Below are 19434 nucleotides of genomic sequence, written 5' to 3' on the forward strand. Positions count from 1 at the left end.
TACATTTTGAACAAGCCATTTGTTTTATTTTTCTTTTTATATATATATTTTATTATTATTTTATGGTTTCCTTAACATCTCTCTTCTGTCTCCTCTTTTTGCCCATTCTGCCCTTGGCTATTTTTTTTTTTTTTTTTATCTTTACTGCCTCTGGTCTAAATTTGTCCAAGGGTCCCCATCTCCATGCTTATCACCCCAGTATACATTACCTTCGTTTCTGACTTGAATTACTGCAACATGCCCTATCTGGTTTCCCATTCTCCCTTACCTCATTCCAGTTCAGTGGGAAGAGGGGTGAGTGACCTTTATAAAACTCATGAGATCATGTGTCTCTGCTCACTCTTCTGATTTTCTCCATTACCCTCGGAATACATTTCTAATTCCGCACTCTCCTGAGTTCCCTTCTCACTGACCAGCTATTAGCTTTGCCCCTCTGCATCTCCTCAAAGGCCCTCCTGCTTGATACTTACCCACACTACACTAAAGTACCCAGAATGTGTCATTTTATTCCTTCATCTCCACTTTTTGCACAAGCTGCTGCGCTCTGACTGGTTTGAAAGTTCTTTATCTTCCTCTTTCTTGGGTCAGCTCCTATTCATCCTTTAATCCAGGAAGCCAGTCTAGGTCCTTCCATGTGCCGACCTCAGTGACACTATCGTTTTCTTCTTGAGAGGAGGGAATGTGAAGAAAGAAGAGTTGAGGAGTTTGAAGGAATGCCAATAAAATAAATGTGTTTTGTTCTCCTTTGTATCTTTAGTGCTTAATATAGTATTTTTTTTAAATGTTTAAGTTAGTTGACAAGTGTTATTATTATTCTTTGTTATAGGTTTTTAGAGAGGAAAGGAGAGGGATAGAGACAACATCAATGAGAGAGGATCATAGATTGGCTGTGTCCTGCACGCCTCCCTATTGGGGATCATTGTGGTGGAGGAAAATAACAGGTTCCAGAAATTAGAGAAAGAAAGAGACAAGAGGCAGAAATAGATTTATCAAGCTGGGCGCTAGGTGGGCGCCACCTCTGATGGAGAGGTAGTCACTTAATATAGTATTTATTGCGTGTTCATCTGTTTTCATTTTCATTTTTGTTTTTGCTACTGGTGTGAATAGAGGCACACAATCAAAACTGCTGTCTAGATTTTGGCTGCATTTCCTACATTTGTATTAATGTGCTAGTATTGCTAATGCTTTTTAAAAACTTTTATTTTGGTTGTAGGTCACATCCTTAGTTATATTATTCCCATTTCATAGCTCAGGGATTGGAAGTAAGGGCATGCTTGTTACAGAGGATTAGTTCATAACTTTTATTCTCATCCTGTGCTAGTTCTAAAATAATAACTTACTAGTTTAGTCTTTGGCTAGCCCAGTGAAGAATATTTATTTTTTATTTAAAAAAATATATTTTATTGATTTTTTTACAGAGAGGAAGAGAGAGGGATAGAGAGCTATAAACATCGATGAGAGAGAATCATCGATCAGCTGCCTCTTGCACACTCCCTACTGGGGATGTGCCTGCAACCAAGGTACATGCCCTTGACCAAATCAAACCTCGGACCCTTCAGTCTGCATGCCGACGCTCCATCCACTGAGCCAAACCGGTTTCAGCTAGTGAAGTATATTTAATATGCAAAACATTTATTCATCCATCCATCCATTTAGTCAAACATTCAGTGACTGAAGAAGAATTAGAATACATAAAAGCCACCAGAAAGAAAGAAAAAACTCAACTGTTGGATAAACCTTCAGACATATTACTTATGCTGTGCACAGCACTGTGTGATAGACTACCTTAGTCACTGATTTGCTGTGTCACTGATGTGTTGTTATCCATCATAATTTGTTCTTAAAACTCAAATTGACTTGTGCTGCCCCCTACTGTTTGGATGAACTTGTTGAATTAGAGTGAAGATGGTCAAAGTCTCTATAGCCCTGGCTGCTGAAGAGAGAATTGCAGGGCAGATGTCCCTTTTGCTCACCAGTGTACTAGTGAGCTTCTGATACACAAAGCTAGCTCACAGGGGCTGAAAAGCTATACATCTCAGCATAAGTGTAAGCCAATGGAGTTGGTGTAGGGAAGACAAGAAGAAAGCCTGAAATACAGAGAAAGAAAATTTGAAGGGCTTCTAAGAATGCCAAACAATATTTTGTGAGGCTACTGAGGAATTCCCGGTGACAGAGTAAAGTAGTTTAAGACTGGGATGTCTAACATAGAAATTTTCAGTTTTTGGTATTACCGTGATTTAAAAATCACTCTATTATTTCAAACAGTTACATGTTACATGTTTGAGGGTATGGAGGATTAAAAGAAAGGAAAAGTTCCATTGGGGTGTGTGTGTGTGTGTGTGTGTGTGTGTGTGTGTGTGAAACAAAAGGGAAAAAATAGTCTAGGGAGATGCAAGGACTCTACTCTTATTTTATTTATCTGTTTTATTTTTATTGTTTACTTTCAATTTTATTTTGTATTAATTTCAGGGGTACAGCTGAGTGATTAGATAATCATATACTTTATGTAGTGTCCTCAATATTTCCAACACTCAACTGGTACCATACATAGTTATTGCAATATTACTGACTCTATTCCCTGTGCTTTACCATCCCTGTGACTATTTTATTGATTTTACAGAGAGGAAGGGAGAAGGATAGAAACTTTGATGAGAGAGAAACATCAATCAGCTACTGTCCTTGACCAGGATCGAACCTGGAATTCTCCAGTCCGTAGGCTGATGCTCTATTCACTGAGCCAAACTGATTAGGGCATGACTATTGTATAAGTACCAAGTACTTCATTTAAAAAAAATATTTTTGTGGATTTAAAAAAATACATTTTTTGTTGATTTCAAAGAGGAAGGGAGAGAGAGAGAAAAAAAGATCAATGATGAGAGAATCATCAGTTGGTTGCCTCCTACACACCCCCCACTAAAGATCGAGCCCACAACCTGGGCATGTGCCCTGACCAGGAATTGAATGAACCATGACCTCCAGGTTCAAAGGTTGATGCTCAACCGCTGAGCCATGCCAGCTGGGCTTTTAATGGATTTTTTTTTTTTTTTTAGACAGAGGAAGGGAGATGCAGAAACATCAATATGAGAGTGAAACATGGATCATTGCCTCCTACTGGATTGAGCCCAAAACCCAGGCAGGTGCCCTGACCAGGAATTGAACCTGCAACCCTTCAGGGCACAAGACAAAACCCAAGCAATGGAGCCACACTGTCCAGGGCCAATTTATACTTCTTATTCCTCTCACCTCTTTCTCCCATCCCCTCCACCACCCTCCCCTATGACAACCACCAGTTTACTCTCTATGAAGACTGCTACTCTTAATTGTGTTGTCACACTGCCCTCTAATGGGCTGTCGGTATCTCACCAGATTCAATTGCTGGCTTCTGACCCACCTGACCCACTCCACTCTCTGCAGACAATTCCCTGCACCCGCTGACAATATTTGAGCTAATTGATGAAAGCTGTTTATCATTGTTGCAAAACACTGGCAGTTTCCAAAATATGACAAAGAGGTATTAAAACATAGATATGGCAGCTTGGCTAAGACTGATGATCAAAATGGTGGCATAAAATTAATTTGAATACCTATGCTATAAAAATCATCTGAATGGTCTTTTGCAAGAACTATTAAAATTTTCTCAGCTTTTAATTAAAAATTAACTTTCTCTTATTGGGAATTTTAAGTTAGAACAAAGCCAGCCTAAGCCCAGGCAAAGTAACATGGCAATGGCAGCTCTTCTGGTGAGGAGTCCTACCCAGGCCAGTCTGATATGTTTTGGCTGGTTTGATTGAAAATCTTAGTTGCAGTTGTACCCATTGCTTAAATCCTTGCTATTCCAGATTTTTCCAAGTAAATAAAAGGAGCCCCAACCCCATGTTTATTAGAGTGGTATTAGGTAACAAGCATCATACAAAGTAGTGGAGATAACTAGCTAAATAGGACACTTCTCTCAGCGAGGTCACTGTTGGCTTAGAAGGAAGGACATATTACTGTCATGTACACAGTCCCCCCTCCTGTTGCAAATACTCTTCCTGGTGAGACCCATATGCCTAATAGGTAATTGATAAATATGTGTTGAATAAATGAAGGAATGAATGAAGAAACGAGGCAGTGTGTATGGAGGTTAAAAGTTGGACACATAGCCCTAACCAGTTTGGCTCAGTAGATAGAACATTGGCTTGTGGACTAAAAGGTCCCAGATTTGATTCCAGTAAAGAGCGTGTATCTTGGTTGCAAGTACATCCCTAGTAGGAGATATGCAGGAGTAGGAGGTGTACAGCTGGTTGATGTTCCTCTCATCAATGTTTCTAACTCTCTATCCCTCTCTCTTCCTCTCTATAAAAAAATCAATAAAATATATTGATTTAAAAAAAAGTTGGACAAATAGCCCCTTTTGATCCCAGCTGTGCCACATACTAGCTATGTAAATGTATCACTTCATTGAAAATCCTGAAGCATCAGTTTCTACATCTATAAACCTATCCCACAAGGCAATTGTAACATACTTAGTGCAGTGCCTCACATACAGTAAGCACTCAATAAAGAATGGTTTCATAACATTGTGTGAAAAAAGCAACAAGCAAAAGAGGGAGTGATTAACTCTGGGAATTAGAATTCCTAGATTCTATTATATATATATATATATATATATATATATATATATATATATATATAAACAATTGCTGGATTCAGAAAAAAAATTTTATGATGAATAAGGAGTCTATGTCACAAAACAGTTTATTCCAATTGATAGGAAATATGATCCTTGAAGACAGTGACTCACATCATTATAGCTCCATAATGGGAGAGAAAATTATCTGGTTTACTCAAGTTAAAAAAATGTCAAGGAAGACTTCTAAATGGCCTTGCTTGGGTGATTCATCCCCTGACTGATTGCCTTAACCTGGTATGGTAGGCAGGTTAACATGTCCCTGTAACATGTCCATGCCCTAATTCTTGGAACCTGTGACCTTTACATGGCAAAGGGACTCTGCAGATATAATGAAAGGTTCACAATTTTCAGAGGGAGGGAGGTTGTCCTCTGTTCTCCAGGTGGGCCAATCTATTAGGTCTAGTAATAATTAATGTCGTTTTCTAATACTTTTTTAAATCAAATTTATTTAAACAATACAACAAAATTTAATCAACAATATAGTTGCCGTTGTTTTCTACTACTTGTGCCCAACGCTCAGGAAGCATTTTAATCCCTCTGTTGTAAAATTCTTGTGATTTTGATGCAAAAAATTCGGTCAATGCATTTTTGAGGCATTCTTCATTATTAAATTTTTTTCCAAGAAGAAAGTTTTGCAAAGAACGAAACAAATGGTAATCGGAAGGGGCAATATCAGGAGAATATGCAGGTTGAGGGAAAACTTCCCATTCCAACTGGCGCAGTTTTTCAGCAGTGATTCTTGCAGTATGCGGTCGTGCGTGATCGTGGTGAAGAATTACGCCCTTCCGATTAATCAGAGCGGGTTCTTTTTCTCTTAATGCTTGGGCTAACCTTTCTAATTGGGCACTATACACTGCACTTGTAATGGTTTGGTTAGTTGGTAAAAGTTCATAATGAAGAATTCCTTTAAAATTCCACCAAACACACAACATCACTTTTTTCTCATGCAAGTCAGGTTTTGGCGTGGGCTGCGGAGCCTCATTTTTGTCCAACCATTGAGGCCGCCTTTCAAATTAACATACAGCACCCATTTTTCATCTCCGGTAACAATTTGCTCTAAAAACGGCAAACGGTTTTGACGAGAGAGGAGCGAACTGCAAATTGTGACTCTTTGATTACGGTTGTCGGTCAACTCATGAGGAACCCATTTTCCAAACTTTTGGACTTTGCCAAGTGCACACAATTGATTGGAAATTGTTTTTTGTGAAAAATTTAAAGTTGTCGCAAGCTCTTGTTGGGTAATTTGAGGATTTTGCACCAAAAGAGCTTGAAGAGCTTCTTGATCAAAATTGGACACACGGCCTCGACCACTCTTGTCATCTAACGAAAAATTTCCCTCGCGAAATTTCTCAAACCAACGCTGGCATTTTCTGGCGCTAACTGCATCTTGACCAAGAGCACTACAGATGTTTTTTGCAGCCTCACTTGCTTTTCTTCCTAATTGGAACTCATAAAGCATGCAGTGCTGAATATGTTCTTCATCCGCCATCTTCTTAGCCCTAGTTTTGCAACAAAAACCAAACCCAATACAAACTTTTTCAAGCAAAACTTGTTAATTGCACTTCACACGTTCTGTAGATACCACGTGTTTGAAGGTTATGTCAATACAAGTCAACGCCAAGCAAGATTTTAAACGAATGTTTAAAAACGACATTAATTATTACTAGATGCATGGGTTCTTAAAAGCAGAAAACCTTTCCTGGCTCTGGTCAGAGAGAAGTAATGACAATGAAGGGTCAAGAAGATGTGACACTGCTAGCTTTGAGGATGTGGGAAGAGGGTCAAGAGCTAGGAATGTGAGCAGTCTCAAATCTGGAAAAGGCAAGGAGACGGACTCTTTCGTGGACACTCCAGAAAGGAATGCAGCTCTGAGATACCTTGACCTTAGTTCAGGAAGAGCAGAGTTGGACTTCAGACCTACCGGGCCATAAGTAATACATTTTTGTGGTTTTCGGCCACTAAGTTTGTGGTAATTTGTTAATGCAGCAATAGGAAACTCACACTCCAGGGAAAAGGTGGAAACCTAGTTTCAGTTCCTCCCCAGATTCACTCAACCTCATCCGCCCAGAGGCAGCTTGCTCAGTGAGATCCCCAGCAGCCTCCACCCTGCCTGGTCATCTCATTCACAGGAATGAACTGATTTGAGAGAATGAAGTAGATGATGATGGGGAGGGATGAGGGGAAGAGAGAGAGAGAGAGAGAGAGAGAGAGAGAGAGAGAGAGAGAGAGAGAGAGAGAGAGAGAGAGAGAGAGAAAAGAGGTAATTCTGATGCTGCTTGAGCCCACATTTCCAATTATTTTTTTAGGCCAAGTTCATGCTAGCTGTGTGGTTGTACTAGTTAAGTAGCTCCTCTTTTTTAGTCCATTAGTTTGAGTTAAATTTCTGTGACCTGCAACCAAACAGTTCTGCCTAAATCATAAACCTACAGTGAGAGAGGATTGGCTGAGGGAGGAGTTTGTTTTTTTAGAGCCTTTGGAGACAGTACCTGATAATGGCTTAATTTGATTTCATAGCAACCCACTGAGAAACACATTTTCCTCCTCTAGATGAGAAAAGTCATACTTACTGGCTAAGTGGCTTTCCCACAAGCAAGAGTGTTCTGAACTTAAAATGGGAAAAGCCAAATCGGTTTGCTTTGTCTCCAGGGAAACACATTGCACATAGAGTATCCTGCCTTATGTTTTTTTTCTTTTTAATGTTATCAAATTAGAGCCACTCTTTTTCAAGGCCTCACCACTTCCTGTTTCTCTATCCTCAAACACTTTAATGTGCCCAATAAACTCAATGCTCTAGTGTCTAAACAAGTACTAGACAAACCTGCTTAAACATCATGTGGTGGTACAGATAGAACTTTTGAGACTAGCTATGTGATCCTTTTTCCTTTTTCCTAAAATGAAATGAAATAAAATAAAAAATAAATAAAAGCAGTCACCATTGTTCTTGAAGCATGTTAATAGAATATCATGTTAATAGAATAGGATATCACAATAGATATTTTATCATTTAAATTGAAATATGTAATGTCTTGTAAAATTCATGACATGTCTTTCCTGGAATATATCTTATGCTTGCTCTTTTACTTTTGCCATTAGCAGTTAAGAAAAGACTATGTCTATTGGTGCCACTAATAAGCGAAAAGGTTGCCGAAACCGGTTTGGCTCAGCGGTAGAGCATCAGCCTGCAGACTGAAAGGTTCCAGGTTCGATTCCGGCCAAGGGCATGTACGTTGGTTGCGGGCACATCCCCGTTAGGGGGTGTGCAAGAGGCAGCTGGTCGATGTTTCTCTCTCATTGATGTTTCTAGCTCTCTATCTCTTTCCCTTCCTCTCTGTAAGAAATCAATAAAATATATTAAAAAAAAAAAAAAGGTTATAGTGCATTATTTTTGCCCCTATGAAACAGTTCCTGGTTATGGTCATGGAGTGTCACCATGAGCATACCTGCTCTTTGGTCTGTTCTGTTTCTTTGGAGTTTTGAAAATGTTTCCTCAGAGGAGAATCCAAGATGGCTGCTCGGGTAGGCAACTAGCCGCAGCCGCACACAACAATTTCAACAAAATACAACTAAAATATAAAATGGACATTACCCAGAACTACAGGAAAGTCGACTGACTGGAAATTCTACAACAAGAAGCAAGGAGAAAACCAGAAGGAAGCGCGGAGGAGCTGTAAAAGCCCAAGGTACGGAGACACACAGCGCGCGCAGAGAGGACAGAGCCGGAGAGGAGGGAGGCCGAGTGCCTGGCTGGCGGTCCCAAGCGGGAAGGAGATAAACACTCCGACTGTGCTGGGCCCCCAACTGCTCTGAACCCCAATTCTAGGCCAGACCCCGGGGACCCAGGCTCATCCATAGGGAGCCGGGCTGTAAGGCGGGACTCCGGGGAAGCGGCGAAAGGAGGTCCCGGAGGCGCGCACACTGCGCGCAGAGAAGGGCCGGCCGGCTGTGCCGCGGGATTGCCCTGACAGGAAGGAGACAGGGGCTCCAGACTGCTCTGAACGCCACCTCCAATCCCACTACCAACTGAACTGAACCCCAATATCGGACTCATTGGGGGAGAGCATAGACAGTTTGGCAGCAGGCGAAAATCGAGGGCACCTTTCTCTCAGAGGCACTCGCAACAAGTACTGAAGGACCCTGAGTCTCAGGAGTCGCATAGGGCGGGGCTGATGGAAGCCAAGGCTGTAGGCTCCACCCTGAAACCCCGCCCCATCAGGAAAGCTGCCTGTGAAAATGCCTAAACCAAATAGATCACAAACGAAAGAAATGGAGGACAAAAAGCGACTGGATATAGAGTTCAAAACCACACTTATAAGGTTGTTCAAGAATCTCCTAGAAAAGGCCGATAAAATAAACAAGACCTATGAGGATATGAAAAGGGATCAACTAGAAATAATAAGGGATCAACAAGAAATAAAGAATACATTGTCTGAAATAAAAAATATTTTATGGAGTCCTAAAAACAGAATGGAAGATCACAAGAATCAAGCCAAAGATTTGGAACATAAAGAGTCAGAAGACACTCCTCCGCAGACGCAAGAAGGCCAGAGAATCCAGAAAGTTGAAGATAATGTAAGAAACCTCTGGGACAACTTCAAGCGAACCAACATCAGAATTATGGGGGTCCCAGAAGATGAGAGAGAGCAAGATATCGAAAACATACTGAAAGAAATAGTGACAGAAAACTTTCCCCACCTGGTGAAAGAATTAGACTTACAAGTCCAGGAAGCGCACAGAACTCCAAACAAAAGGAATCCAAAGAGGACCACACCAAGACAAATCATAATTAAGATTCCAAGAGCAAAAGACAAAGAGAGAATATTAAAAGAAGCAAGAGCAAAGAAGGTAGTTACCTATAAAGGAGCACCTATACGATTGTCAGCTGATTTCTCAACAGAAACCATGCAGGCCAGACGGGAATGGCAAGAAATATTCAAGGTGATGAATAGCAAGAACCTACAGCCAAAGATAATCTATCCAGCAAAGCTATCACTCAGATTTGAAGGTCAGATAAAGAGCTTCACTAATAAAAAAAAGCTAAAGGAGTTCATCATCACCAAACCAGAATTATATGAATTGCTGAAGGGGGTTCTTTCAGAAGAGAAAGTAAATAAAGATAAAAATTATGAACAACAAATACGCAACTATCAACAAGTGAATCTAAAAACCAAGGAAACTAAAAAAAAAAAAATCTGAGGAACAATATTAACTGTTGAATATAATAGAATCAGAGGTATGGAAGGGGAGTGAACTGTTTATTCTTAGGGAAAAGGGGAGAGGGGGATGTGGGAAGAGACTGAACATAAACTGTGCACCTATGGATGAGGACAATGGGGGGGTGGGGAAAGGGCAGAGGGTGGGGTGAGAAGGGGGGGAAAGGAACATTTGTAATAATATGAACAATAAAAATTTATTTTAAAAAAATAAAAAATAAATAAAAGCTTCAGCAACAATGAAAAAAAAATAAAAATGTTTCCTCATTTTGTGTCTGAAAGTTTTGTTTTTAAGAAGAATCAAAGAAGGAAATGTTCATGAGACGTGATAAGATACCAAACCATCATGAATGGACCTTCAGGTCTTAGTTTCATTCATTTGTTCAAAAATATGTATTGAGTACCCACCATCAAGCATGTTCCCCAGGGCGACTGTGGATGGCTGTGCTGGTGAATGGTATCTACTGAAGTTGTGTAGTGTACAACTTCTACACTGCTGGTGGTCCTTGCCCTCCTGAGGATGAAATCTAGTGACTTCTAGGAAGTCTTGCTTGAACTTTCCTCCCTCTGAGACTATGCTCCATAATACACACAATTATAGGACTACCCATTGATTTATAATGGTCCTCCATTAGATTGTAAACTCAAAGTGGTTGAGATTTTGATTTCCTTGTCACTTTCTAGGGGCCAGGGATACATCAGTGAGTTAAATAATAATTAAAAAAATCTCTGGCTGCTAGCTGCTGATAATGTAGTAAAAGTGAGAGAGTGTAAACAAGTTCAATGTGTAGCATGCTAGATGGAGATAAATGCTAGGGAGGAAAATAAAGTAGGAAAGGGGGCTTTCTCCTCACCTTTGGTCTTTGCTCAAATGTCACCATTTTTCACTTTGAGATAGGAAACCTTGGAGGCATGGAGAAGAGAGATACTATCTGTCTAAAAAGAACAACATTTAGGAATAGAGAACAGTAGGCACACTTAGCAAAAAGCTGGTAAGGCAGTTATCAGATCTCCACTTTGTAGGGAATCAGGCCACACAGCAAATAACGTTGTATACCGAATATAGAGAACAAGGACACAGCCTTTCTTTCCCCTCCAAGACTCTGACACTCTTTCTTTCTGAACACGTTTTTACAAAAATCCTGGAGAACCGTTCAATCCGGGCTGATTTTGTTATTTATTTTTTTAAAAACATATTTTTTTTTTTTTTTTTTTTTTTTTTTTTTTTTTTTTTACAGAGAGGAAGGGAGAGAGTTAGAAACATCCATGAGAGAGAAATATTATCAGCTGCCTCCTGCACACCTCCTCCTGGAGATATGCCTGCAACCGAGGTACATGCCCTTGACCGGAAGTGAACCTAGGACCCTTCAGTCCGCAGGATGACGCTCTATCTATCCACTGAGCCAAACCGGTGGTTTTATTATTTTAAAACCACCGGTTTGGCTGCCGCATATTAGCCTACAAACCTTCTGCACCTGGCTGGGGGGGCCTGAGGCTAGGAGATATTTAAGCTTTTCCAACCCGTCCTTATTGACATCTTGGGTAATCAAGAGATTCAGCTATACTTAACACATATTCGGCATTTTCCCACCCAATATGCCTCAAGCACGGCATAAATGCATTTCTTCCCTCCAACTCTCCAGGCTTCACTCCCTTAGTCTTTTGACAAGAACCTGGAAAGTAGTATCCCCATAACAATCAGCCCGCCCTCTCTAGCTCCCCGTCTGCCCGCGCCGCACAGCCTTCTGGAAGCTGTAGGCCCTGGCGGTCCTCCGCTGCAGAACTACAACTCCCGGCAGGCTTTGCTCCCCGCTACCTCCCTTTTAGCGCACGGCCTGCCGGGAGGGGGCAGGTAGCAGCCGAGCGGGCACCAATGGGTGCCGGCTCCCGAGGACAGGGCGGAGGAGAGGAGGGAGGAGGCGGAATCTGGGCCGGCCCCGGCCCCATTCATTGCCGCGGCCCGCCGGGCGGGGGTCCCGTGTTCTCGGAGTCATGGAGGCACTAATTCCTGTGATCAACAAGCTCCAGGATGTCTTCAACACTGTGGGCGCCGACATCATCCAGTTGCCTCAGATAGTCGTGGTGGGGACGCAGGTGAGAGGAGGCGAGGGCGCCGTCCGCCCAGGCCGAAGCCCGGGGCGCAGGCCCGGCCGGGGCCGCGGCGCGCACGCTCCCGGGCGGGCGGCCTGGGCGGCCTGTGCGGCGAGGGCGCTGCTTGGGGCCGGGACTGCCTGGGCTCCGGCCGCACCCGCCGCCCGGGCCGCCTCGCCCCGGCGCCGGACTCGGGGCCTGGCCGGGCGGCGAGGGGCGGAGCCGGCGCGGCGGCTCGGCGGGTCCCAGGGGCGGGGTGCGGGAGGGAAGGGCCCGCGGGCGGAACTGGAGTCCTCGGGGAGCGGGCGCGGCTCTCCCCGCGGGCCGCCGCTTCCAAGGGCACTTGGGGGACGCGCGGGGCACGCGGGGCACCCTGGCGCGTGGAGGGCCGGCCAGCCCCTCCTCGGCTGGCTTCGCGGCCGTGGGGTGTTTTCTTCCCCTCCTGGCTTTGCCGTGGGGCTGCGGGATCCGTTCTGCACCCGTGTGCGGGCGGGGCTCACAAGGCCGCTACTGTGCAGCACCGGAGTGTTTTTTTTTTTTGCAGTGTAATCTATCCCTGCAGGGTTTCGAGGACGCCGAAAGCAATGAAACACAAAAGCCAGAAACAGACAGACAGACAGACCAGACAGACAAACCCAAATCTGAATGTTAGGAAGGAATGTCCCATTTTTTCTGCATGGGCTGTGGTTTTTGTCTTGCATCTGAATTGGGCATCAAGGTTCTCTGGTCTCTTACAGGTAACAGTTTTTTAGATGCAGTATGAAGAAATAATAGTATTTCTAGAGTGACAGAGAAGTGTAAGTTTCATTTTCTCTGCCTGCTGCTTTTCTTGGTTGCAGAGGAACCATAGGACATTTATTAGAGTTCAGAGAAGCGCATTTTAGAGATTACATAGTATATTGATTTTAAGTGCTTTCATTTCTTAGTGACCTTTTCTATAGAGAAAAGGGACGGTTTCCCGGTTACATGAATCGCTACATTTTGCTACAAAATTGAAGTGTAGAGTATAAGTATCATGACAGGGAACTTAGTGTTCAGAGTACTATATGTATGGAGTGTATTCAAACACTGGTAACCTTGGAAACCATAGACATCCTATACTGTGGGTGTGCTTTTAATTAGTTCAAGCAATAGAAATTATTTCAAAAACATGTCCTTGGTCTGCTATAAGATCTGTATAGATTCTAGATTCTGCTCAGTCCTGCCTACACGTATATATGGCGTCCAAATATGTATACACAAACATACACACACTTTGAATGTATACACACATTTTTAAATAATTATAAAGGCAGTGTTTGTTAAAATACATTTCATTTTCAAAATTGAGCTATCAGCTGTTAAAAGTGTGTATACATTTCTCTGGGACACCCTGTAGTAGTATTTGTAACTCTTAGTATTTGTAATGATTGATGACTATGAATCATCAATATATAGCAAATGATAACCAGTATTTTTATTAAGCATATTTTCTTACTACTGTGTTCTTATTCCTAGCCCCTGTAACAGTCTGGGGTACGTAGGTGTTCCATAAATATTTTGAATGAATATTGTTCACTGTAAGTAGAAAATATTTTAAAGCAATGGTACTTTTATAATCAAAACCTGTTTTTGTAAGTGAATTAGAGGTGATATAAATTAAATCTTTGCTAGTAATTTGGAAGTGTTTCCTAGTGGTAGACCAGAAGTTTTCTCTATACTTTTAAGAGATTCTCAAGGCTTTTTAAGCTTGAAGCAGAAAAAGAATCTATATTGTGTGTACCATAGTGTGACAGCATGAGAAGTTTAAAGTCAAGAAGAATTTTTTGCCCTGGCCCTTAGGCTAAGTTGGTTGCTGGTTGGATTCCTGGCCAGGGCACATGCCTGGGTTAGGGGCTTTGATGCCCTGTAGGGGCCTGCAGGAGGCAGCTGATCAATGTTTCACTCTCACCTAGATGTTTCTCCCTCTCTCTAAAAATCAGTCAGTGGAGAGGCAGGGTAGAAAAGTAAAGATCTCTCCATTATGAAAACCATTAACATGTGCTAGCAAAAACCTGGTAGTGACAGTTAACATGCCACATTTGCATGTTGATGATTGAGATTACTCAGAAGGAAAATTACTTGATCTAATCAGGGCTGTCTCCATTTAGGTCTTTATTAGCTGAAATTCAATCCTTTATTCGAGTACAGAAGAAATATGAACAGTAAAATGTCTTTGTTCCATATTTTCCTCACTATGCTGGAAAACCTCTAATACATGATTTGAATATAAGTACATCACTACTATTTTGTCATCTATGCCTTTAATGTTGTGTTATTTATATTTATATATACGTATATGTATGTGTGTGTGCATACAGCACACATCTCACATTTATATTTAATGGAGTACCATACAGTGAGTGAGTTCCAGACATAAAAGCGTTCTGTGTTTAGTTCTGACTGGTAAACTCAGTGGCAGTGATCAAGTCTTCATAAAACAGATAGTCTCTTACACATGACCTATACCTTAATAGATGCAGGTCCTATTTTATTGAACTTTTAGAACAATGTTTCTCAAAGTTAATATATGTTAGAATCATTTTGAAAATAAGTTTCTTGGACTCCATCCCCAGAGATTTTGATTTACTAAGTCTGGGGTGGGCTAGGCACCACAGGTGATTCTGATGTAGATAGTTCATAGATTCTGATTTGAAGTATATTAGTGAGTCTTGATTTTAAAATGAGTAAAACTGGGGGGAAAAAACACGTCAGGGAAGGGAAGCTGAGTCTCAGGGCATACCTACCATCCAGTAGCGTGTTGCTTTTGGAGGCCGAGGCAGCCCTTGCTGACGCCTAACCCTTTGATTTATTAAATTGTCCAAAATTTATTGGGGCCTAAAGATTTGGAGGAGTTGAGGAGGGAAACCTGCTTACAGCTGTCAATCATTAAGATATTTTACAATTTAGCTAAATAAATTGCTTTCCTTTCTCTAGCTCAGATCTTTTGCGTGGAAAGAACAGAAAATAGGGAGAGAAAAGGTTGGTGCTTTTAACCAGGTTGTACTTTGCAAGTGGAGGAGGAGATACGACTTAAATAACTTCTGTGAGTCAACTTGAGAAATTTAATCACTATTTCTTCAATTAAGAATTGGAAGGGGGAGCCCTCTAGCATGTAATCCAAGCACCAGGCAGCATAGGAATCAAAGTGCAGATAACATGAACCTGAGACCCTGGCTCAGTGTTGCTAGAGATATATTTTTTACTTTGCCTTTTATTTCAGTGATTTTAGCAGTATGTCTTCAGTAATTCAAATAAATGCAAAAAGAAAAGTAATCTTGGGTGTTTTTAAAAATATATATATTCTTACTGATTTCAGAGAGGAAGGGAGAGAAAGAGGTAGAAACATCAATAATGAGAATCATTGATCGACTGCCTCCTGCACTTCCCATACTGGGGATCGAGCTTGCAACCCAGGCTGTGCCCTTGACTGGAATGGAACGTGGGACCCTTCAGTCCTCAGGCTAATGCTCTGTTCACTGAGCAGACCAGCTAGGTCTGGAATCTTGGGTTTTAAATGACCAATTTGCAAATCAATGTTATTTTATTTAGCATTTTAAAATTGAAATTTAATTCATATAAAATTGACCATTATAAAGTTTACAGTTCAGTGGTTTTAGTATATACACTATTGTGAAACTACCCCCACCAGTTCCAGAACATTTTCATTACCCCAGAAACTACCCATTAGCAGTCACTCCCCATTTTGCCCTATCTCCAGCCCCTGGTGAACTAATCTACTTTCTGTTTCTGTGGATTTGCCTATTCTGGACATTTCATATAAATGGCTTCTTTTTTTTTAACATTGAAATTTTAATTTAAAATTAATGATTCACTAAACACATAAACTTGGAAAACTAAGCATTTCTAATAGTCGATGTCATTCCAAAATTTTCTCTGTAAATATATAAAGATAGATAAGTATACAGGTGTGTTTGCAAATATGGAACCATATTTTACATGATTTACGTTTAGTTTTGATTATCTCAGTATTTAAATGCATATGTAAACATTTAATTTGTTTCATATTTAATACTCATAACCAACTTTATTTTTAAAGTTATCTCTCTGGACTTTATTTTATTACTTATTTCCATGAAGAATAGAAAGTTTCAACACTATTTAAATTGTTCCAAGATCCACAGAAAAAGAATGGAAATTACAAAGTTATTTATTTTTATGTTTTTATTGTTGAGAGTATTATAGATGTCCCCCCTTGTCCACTAACTCCCCCCCCCCCCCCAATTGCCCTCCATCACCTGAATCCCACCCCACCCCAGGCCTTCACCACCCTATTGTCTGTGTCCATGAATTATGTATATAAGTTCTTTGGTTGATCTCTTTCTTCTCCCCCTCCCCCCTTCCCTCTAAGATTCATCAATGTTCTATGTTGCATGCCTCTAGTTCTATTTTATTAATCATTTTATTTATTTTCATTGGATTTCTTGTTCATTTATTTAAATTTTTATATTCAATTGTTGATATGTATTGCTATTTTATTCATATTTTTAATCTCTCTGCCTCTTTTTCTTCCTCCTCTTCTTAAATAAGACCCTGTAGCATTTCTTGTAATACTGGTTTGGTGCTGATGAACTTCACTCCCCTCTGACCTGCAAAGTTTCTGTTGGGAAATCAGCTGACAGTCATATGGGTGCTCATTTGTAGGTAACTAACTGCTTTTCTTATACTGCTTTTAAAGTTCTTCTTTGTCTTTAAGTTTTGGTGTTTTAATTATGATGTGTCTTGGTGTGGGCCTCTTTGGTTTCATCTGCACTTCCTGGACTTGTAAGTCTATTTCTTTAACAAGAAAGGGGAAGCTTTCTGTCATTTTTTCTTCAAATTGGTTTTTAATTTCTTGCTCCATCTCGTCTCTTTCTAGCACTCCTATGATGCGAATATTGTTGAACTTGAAGTTGTCCAGAGGACCTCTTATTTTTGGATTCTTTTTCTTTTTGCACTTCTGATTGGGTGTTTTTTGCTTTCTCATATTCCAAATTTGATTCTTGGACTCCTTCATCATACTGTTGATTCCCTATAAATTATTCTTCATTTCAGTTAGTATGTCCTTCATTTCTAACTGGTCCTTTTTTCATGTCTTTGATGTTCTCACTAATTTCCTTAAAATTCTTACTAAATTCCTTGACATTTTCACTAAATTCCTTGAAAGTCTCATTGAGTCCCTTAAGCATCCTTAAAACCATTGTTTTGAACTCTATATCTACTAGTTTGCTTGCTTCCATTTCATTTAGTTCTTTTTCTGGAGATTTCATTTGTTCTTTCATTTGTGACATGTTTGTCTCTGCATTTTGGCTGTTTTCCTGTGTTTGTTTCTATGTTTAGGTCAATAGTTGGTTCTTTGGCCCCTTGAGTGTGGCTTTTTCACAAAACACCACATGTGGACGCACAGGTACAGCGTAATTGAACCCTTTGCACTCCGAACCATTCTGGACATTGGCTACCAGCTACTCGATGCTACTTTGCGAAACGTGCGTTGAATTAACTCAATTCCCCGTAATCACTAATAAACTGCAGTGTCCCCTGAGAGGGGAAATCCGAGTGATATGCTAGAATTCCGATGTCTCCTGAGAGGGGACAGTGGAGTGCAAAAGGTTAAACTTCATCACCCATGTGCAGAAGTTGGTTTTCGGCTCTCAAAAGACATTTCAGTCTTTGTACTGTTGATATTTGGCTCTGTTGACTAATGAGTTTGCTGACCACTGTTGTAGGTAGAGCTCCAATATCTCCTGGAATTGGTGGAATGGCCTTGTGTAGTAGGTGTCCTGTAGGATCCAGTGGCTCAGCCTCCCCAGTCACCTAGAGTGCTCAGTGGCCCTTTGTGGGCTGTGTGCACTGTCCTGTTGTAGTTGAGCTATGTTTGCTGTTGGTGTCACTGGGAAGAATTGACCCCCAGATCAATTGGCTGTGAGCTCAGCTGTGACTGCAGCAAAAGAGCTGCTGTGCAGGAGACACCCCTATGGAGCAGAACTTGCTTCATTGGGGCTGTGGTGCTCACTGAGTTTGCCCCTTGAGTGTGTCACTTGTAGATGTGTAGAGCTGTAATCTGGTATGTTCTGTAGCTGACTGCTGAGTGCAATGATGCTGGAGACTTCTGGGAGGTGCAAAGTCAGCCATTGCCTATGACCTGCCTGAGCCACCTGGCTGGAGCTACAGAGTGATCTGAAGATGGCTGCTACTTGTGTTGGGCTAGAGGTGCCCAGGAAAGGCCAAGCTGTGAGCCTTGGCAAGCATGGCTAGTGCTGGGTCTGGGACCACTTATTGAGGTATGAATTTGCTGCAGCCAGCTGGTGCTTGTTTGAGAGATTTTAGAGAAGTCTGAAGCCTGAGTCAGAAAAGGCCATTCATATGGGGAAAGACATTACAAACAGCTGGGTGGGGCTGCAAATTGTGTGGCATGGGATCTCATGGAATCATCCTGGTGAGGGCAGGATGAACAGTATGGGCCAGGTTGATGGAGACAGAAATGGTGCCTGTCAGTCAACTCTGGGATGTGGGGGTGGGGGAATAGGAGGGGTGTCCTAGCACTTTTGTCTGGGAGAAAGCTGCCCCTGAGTTCTTGCCCTGATGCTATGTCCCTGGGTCCTTTCTAGCTACTGCCCCAGTGGTGGAGTTCAGAGGGAGTGAGTCCAAGTAAGTCTGTGTGTGGGCCCTTTAAGAGTAACTGCTTGGGGCTCCAGCAGCCTCCATGTGGCTCAGCTAATTTCCAGCTGATTTTTACAGCCTGAAGTTACAGGGAATTCTCTTCTGGCTCTGGAACCCTGGACTGGGGTCTGGTGTGCAGCTGTGAGCCCTTACTCCTCGTGGGAGGCTTCCACAGTTGAGATTATTTCTCTGCATTAAAAGCGCGCCTCACGTGATGTCAGACCAGGCTGTTCCTCGCTTCTATTCCTCCTAACAGTCTTAGTGTGCTTTGTTCTTTAATTTTCTTTATTTGTAGGATTTCCATTCAGCCAGATTTCAGGTAATTCTGAATGATCGTAGTTCTGTATTTTAGTTGTAATCTTGATGTGGTTGTGGGAGGATGTGAATACCTGTGTTTACTTATACCACCATCTTTGTTCTTCCCCCACTTTTTAAAAAAAATTAAAACTTATTTTTAAAATTGGTTTATATTCAAAATTATTTTATATTAGCTTTAGGTGTCTAGCATACATGTCTGGCTTCTTTTGCTCAGCACAATGCTTTAGAGATGCTTCCATGTTGATGAATATATTTGTATTTCATTATTTTTTTATGGCTGAATAATATTTCATTGCAGCACTTTTTAACTGATGTGCTGTAAGAATTTTAAAAATGTGCAATGCCTGACTATTTAGTCATGGGCCCTGACCTTAAATTGCAAATAAGAAAATGACAACACTAGCTGTCCGCGGTGTTCATGAGTGAAATTACACATTTTTCACATTTTTTAATTTTTTTTGTCAG

General features: G+C 41.4%; 1 protein-coding gene across 18 annotated transcripts in view; it reads left to right on the forward strand.

The window, feature by feature from the left end:
• The first annotated feature begins 11712 nt into the window (after positions 1 to 11712).
• DNM1L (dynamin 1 like) overlaps positions 11713 to 19434 on the forward strand; it is a 48850-nt gene continuing 41128 nt past the window's right edge. For 7 of the 18 annotated variants that reach the window (XM_045587900.1, XM_045587903.1, XM_045587905.1 and 4 more), the window contains exon 1: positions 11983 to 12710. In XM_045587900.1, the coding sequence (XP_045443856.1) occupies positions 12558 to 12710 (153 nt within the window). In that variant the 5' untranslated portion in view covers positions 11983 to 12557. The other 11 variants (XM_036457607.2, XM_036457608.2, XM_036457614.2 and 8 more) reach the window with 7 other exon arrangements.

This window comes from Pipistrellus kuhlii, unplaced genomic scaffold (genome assembly GCF_014108245.1).
Source record: "Pipistrellus kuhlii isolate mPipKuh1 unplaced genomic scaffold, mPipKuh1.p scaffold_m20_p_3, whole genome shotgun sequence".
NCBI lineage: Eukaryota > Metazoa > Chordata > Mammalia > Chiroptera > Vespertilionidae > Pipistrellus > Pipistrellus kuhlii.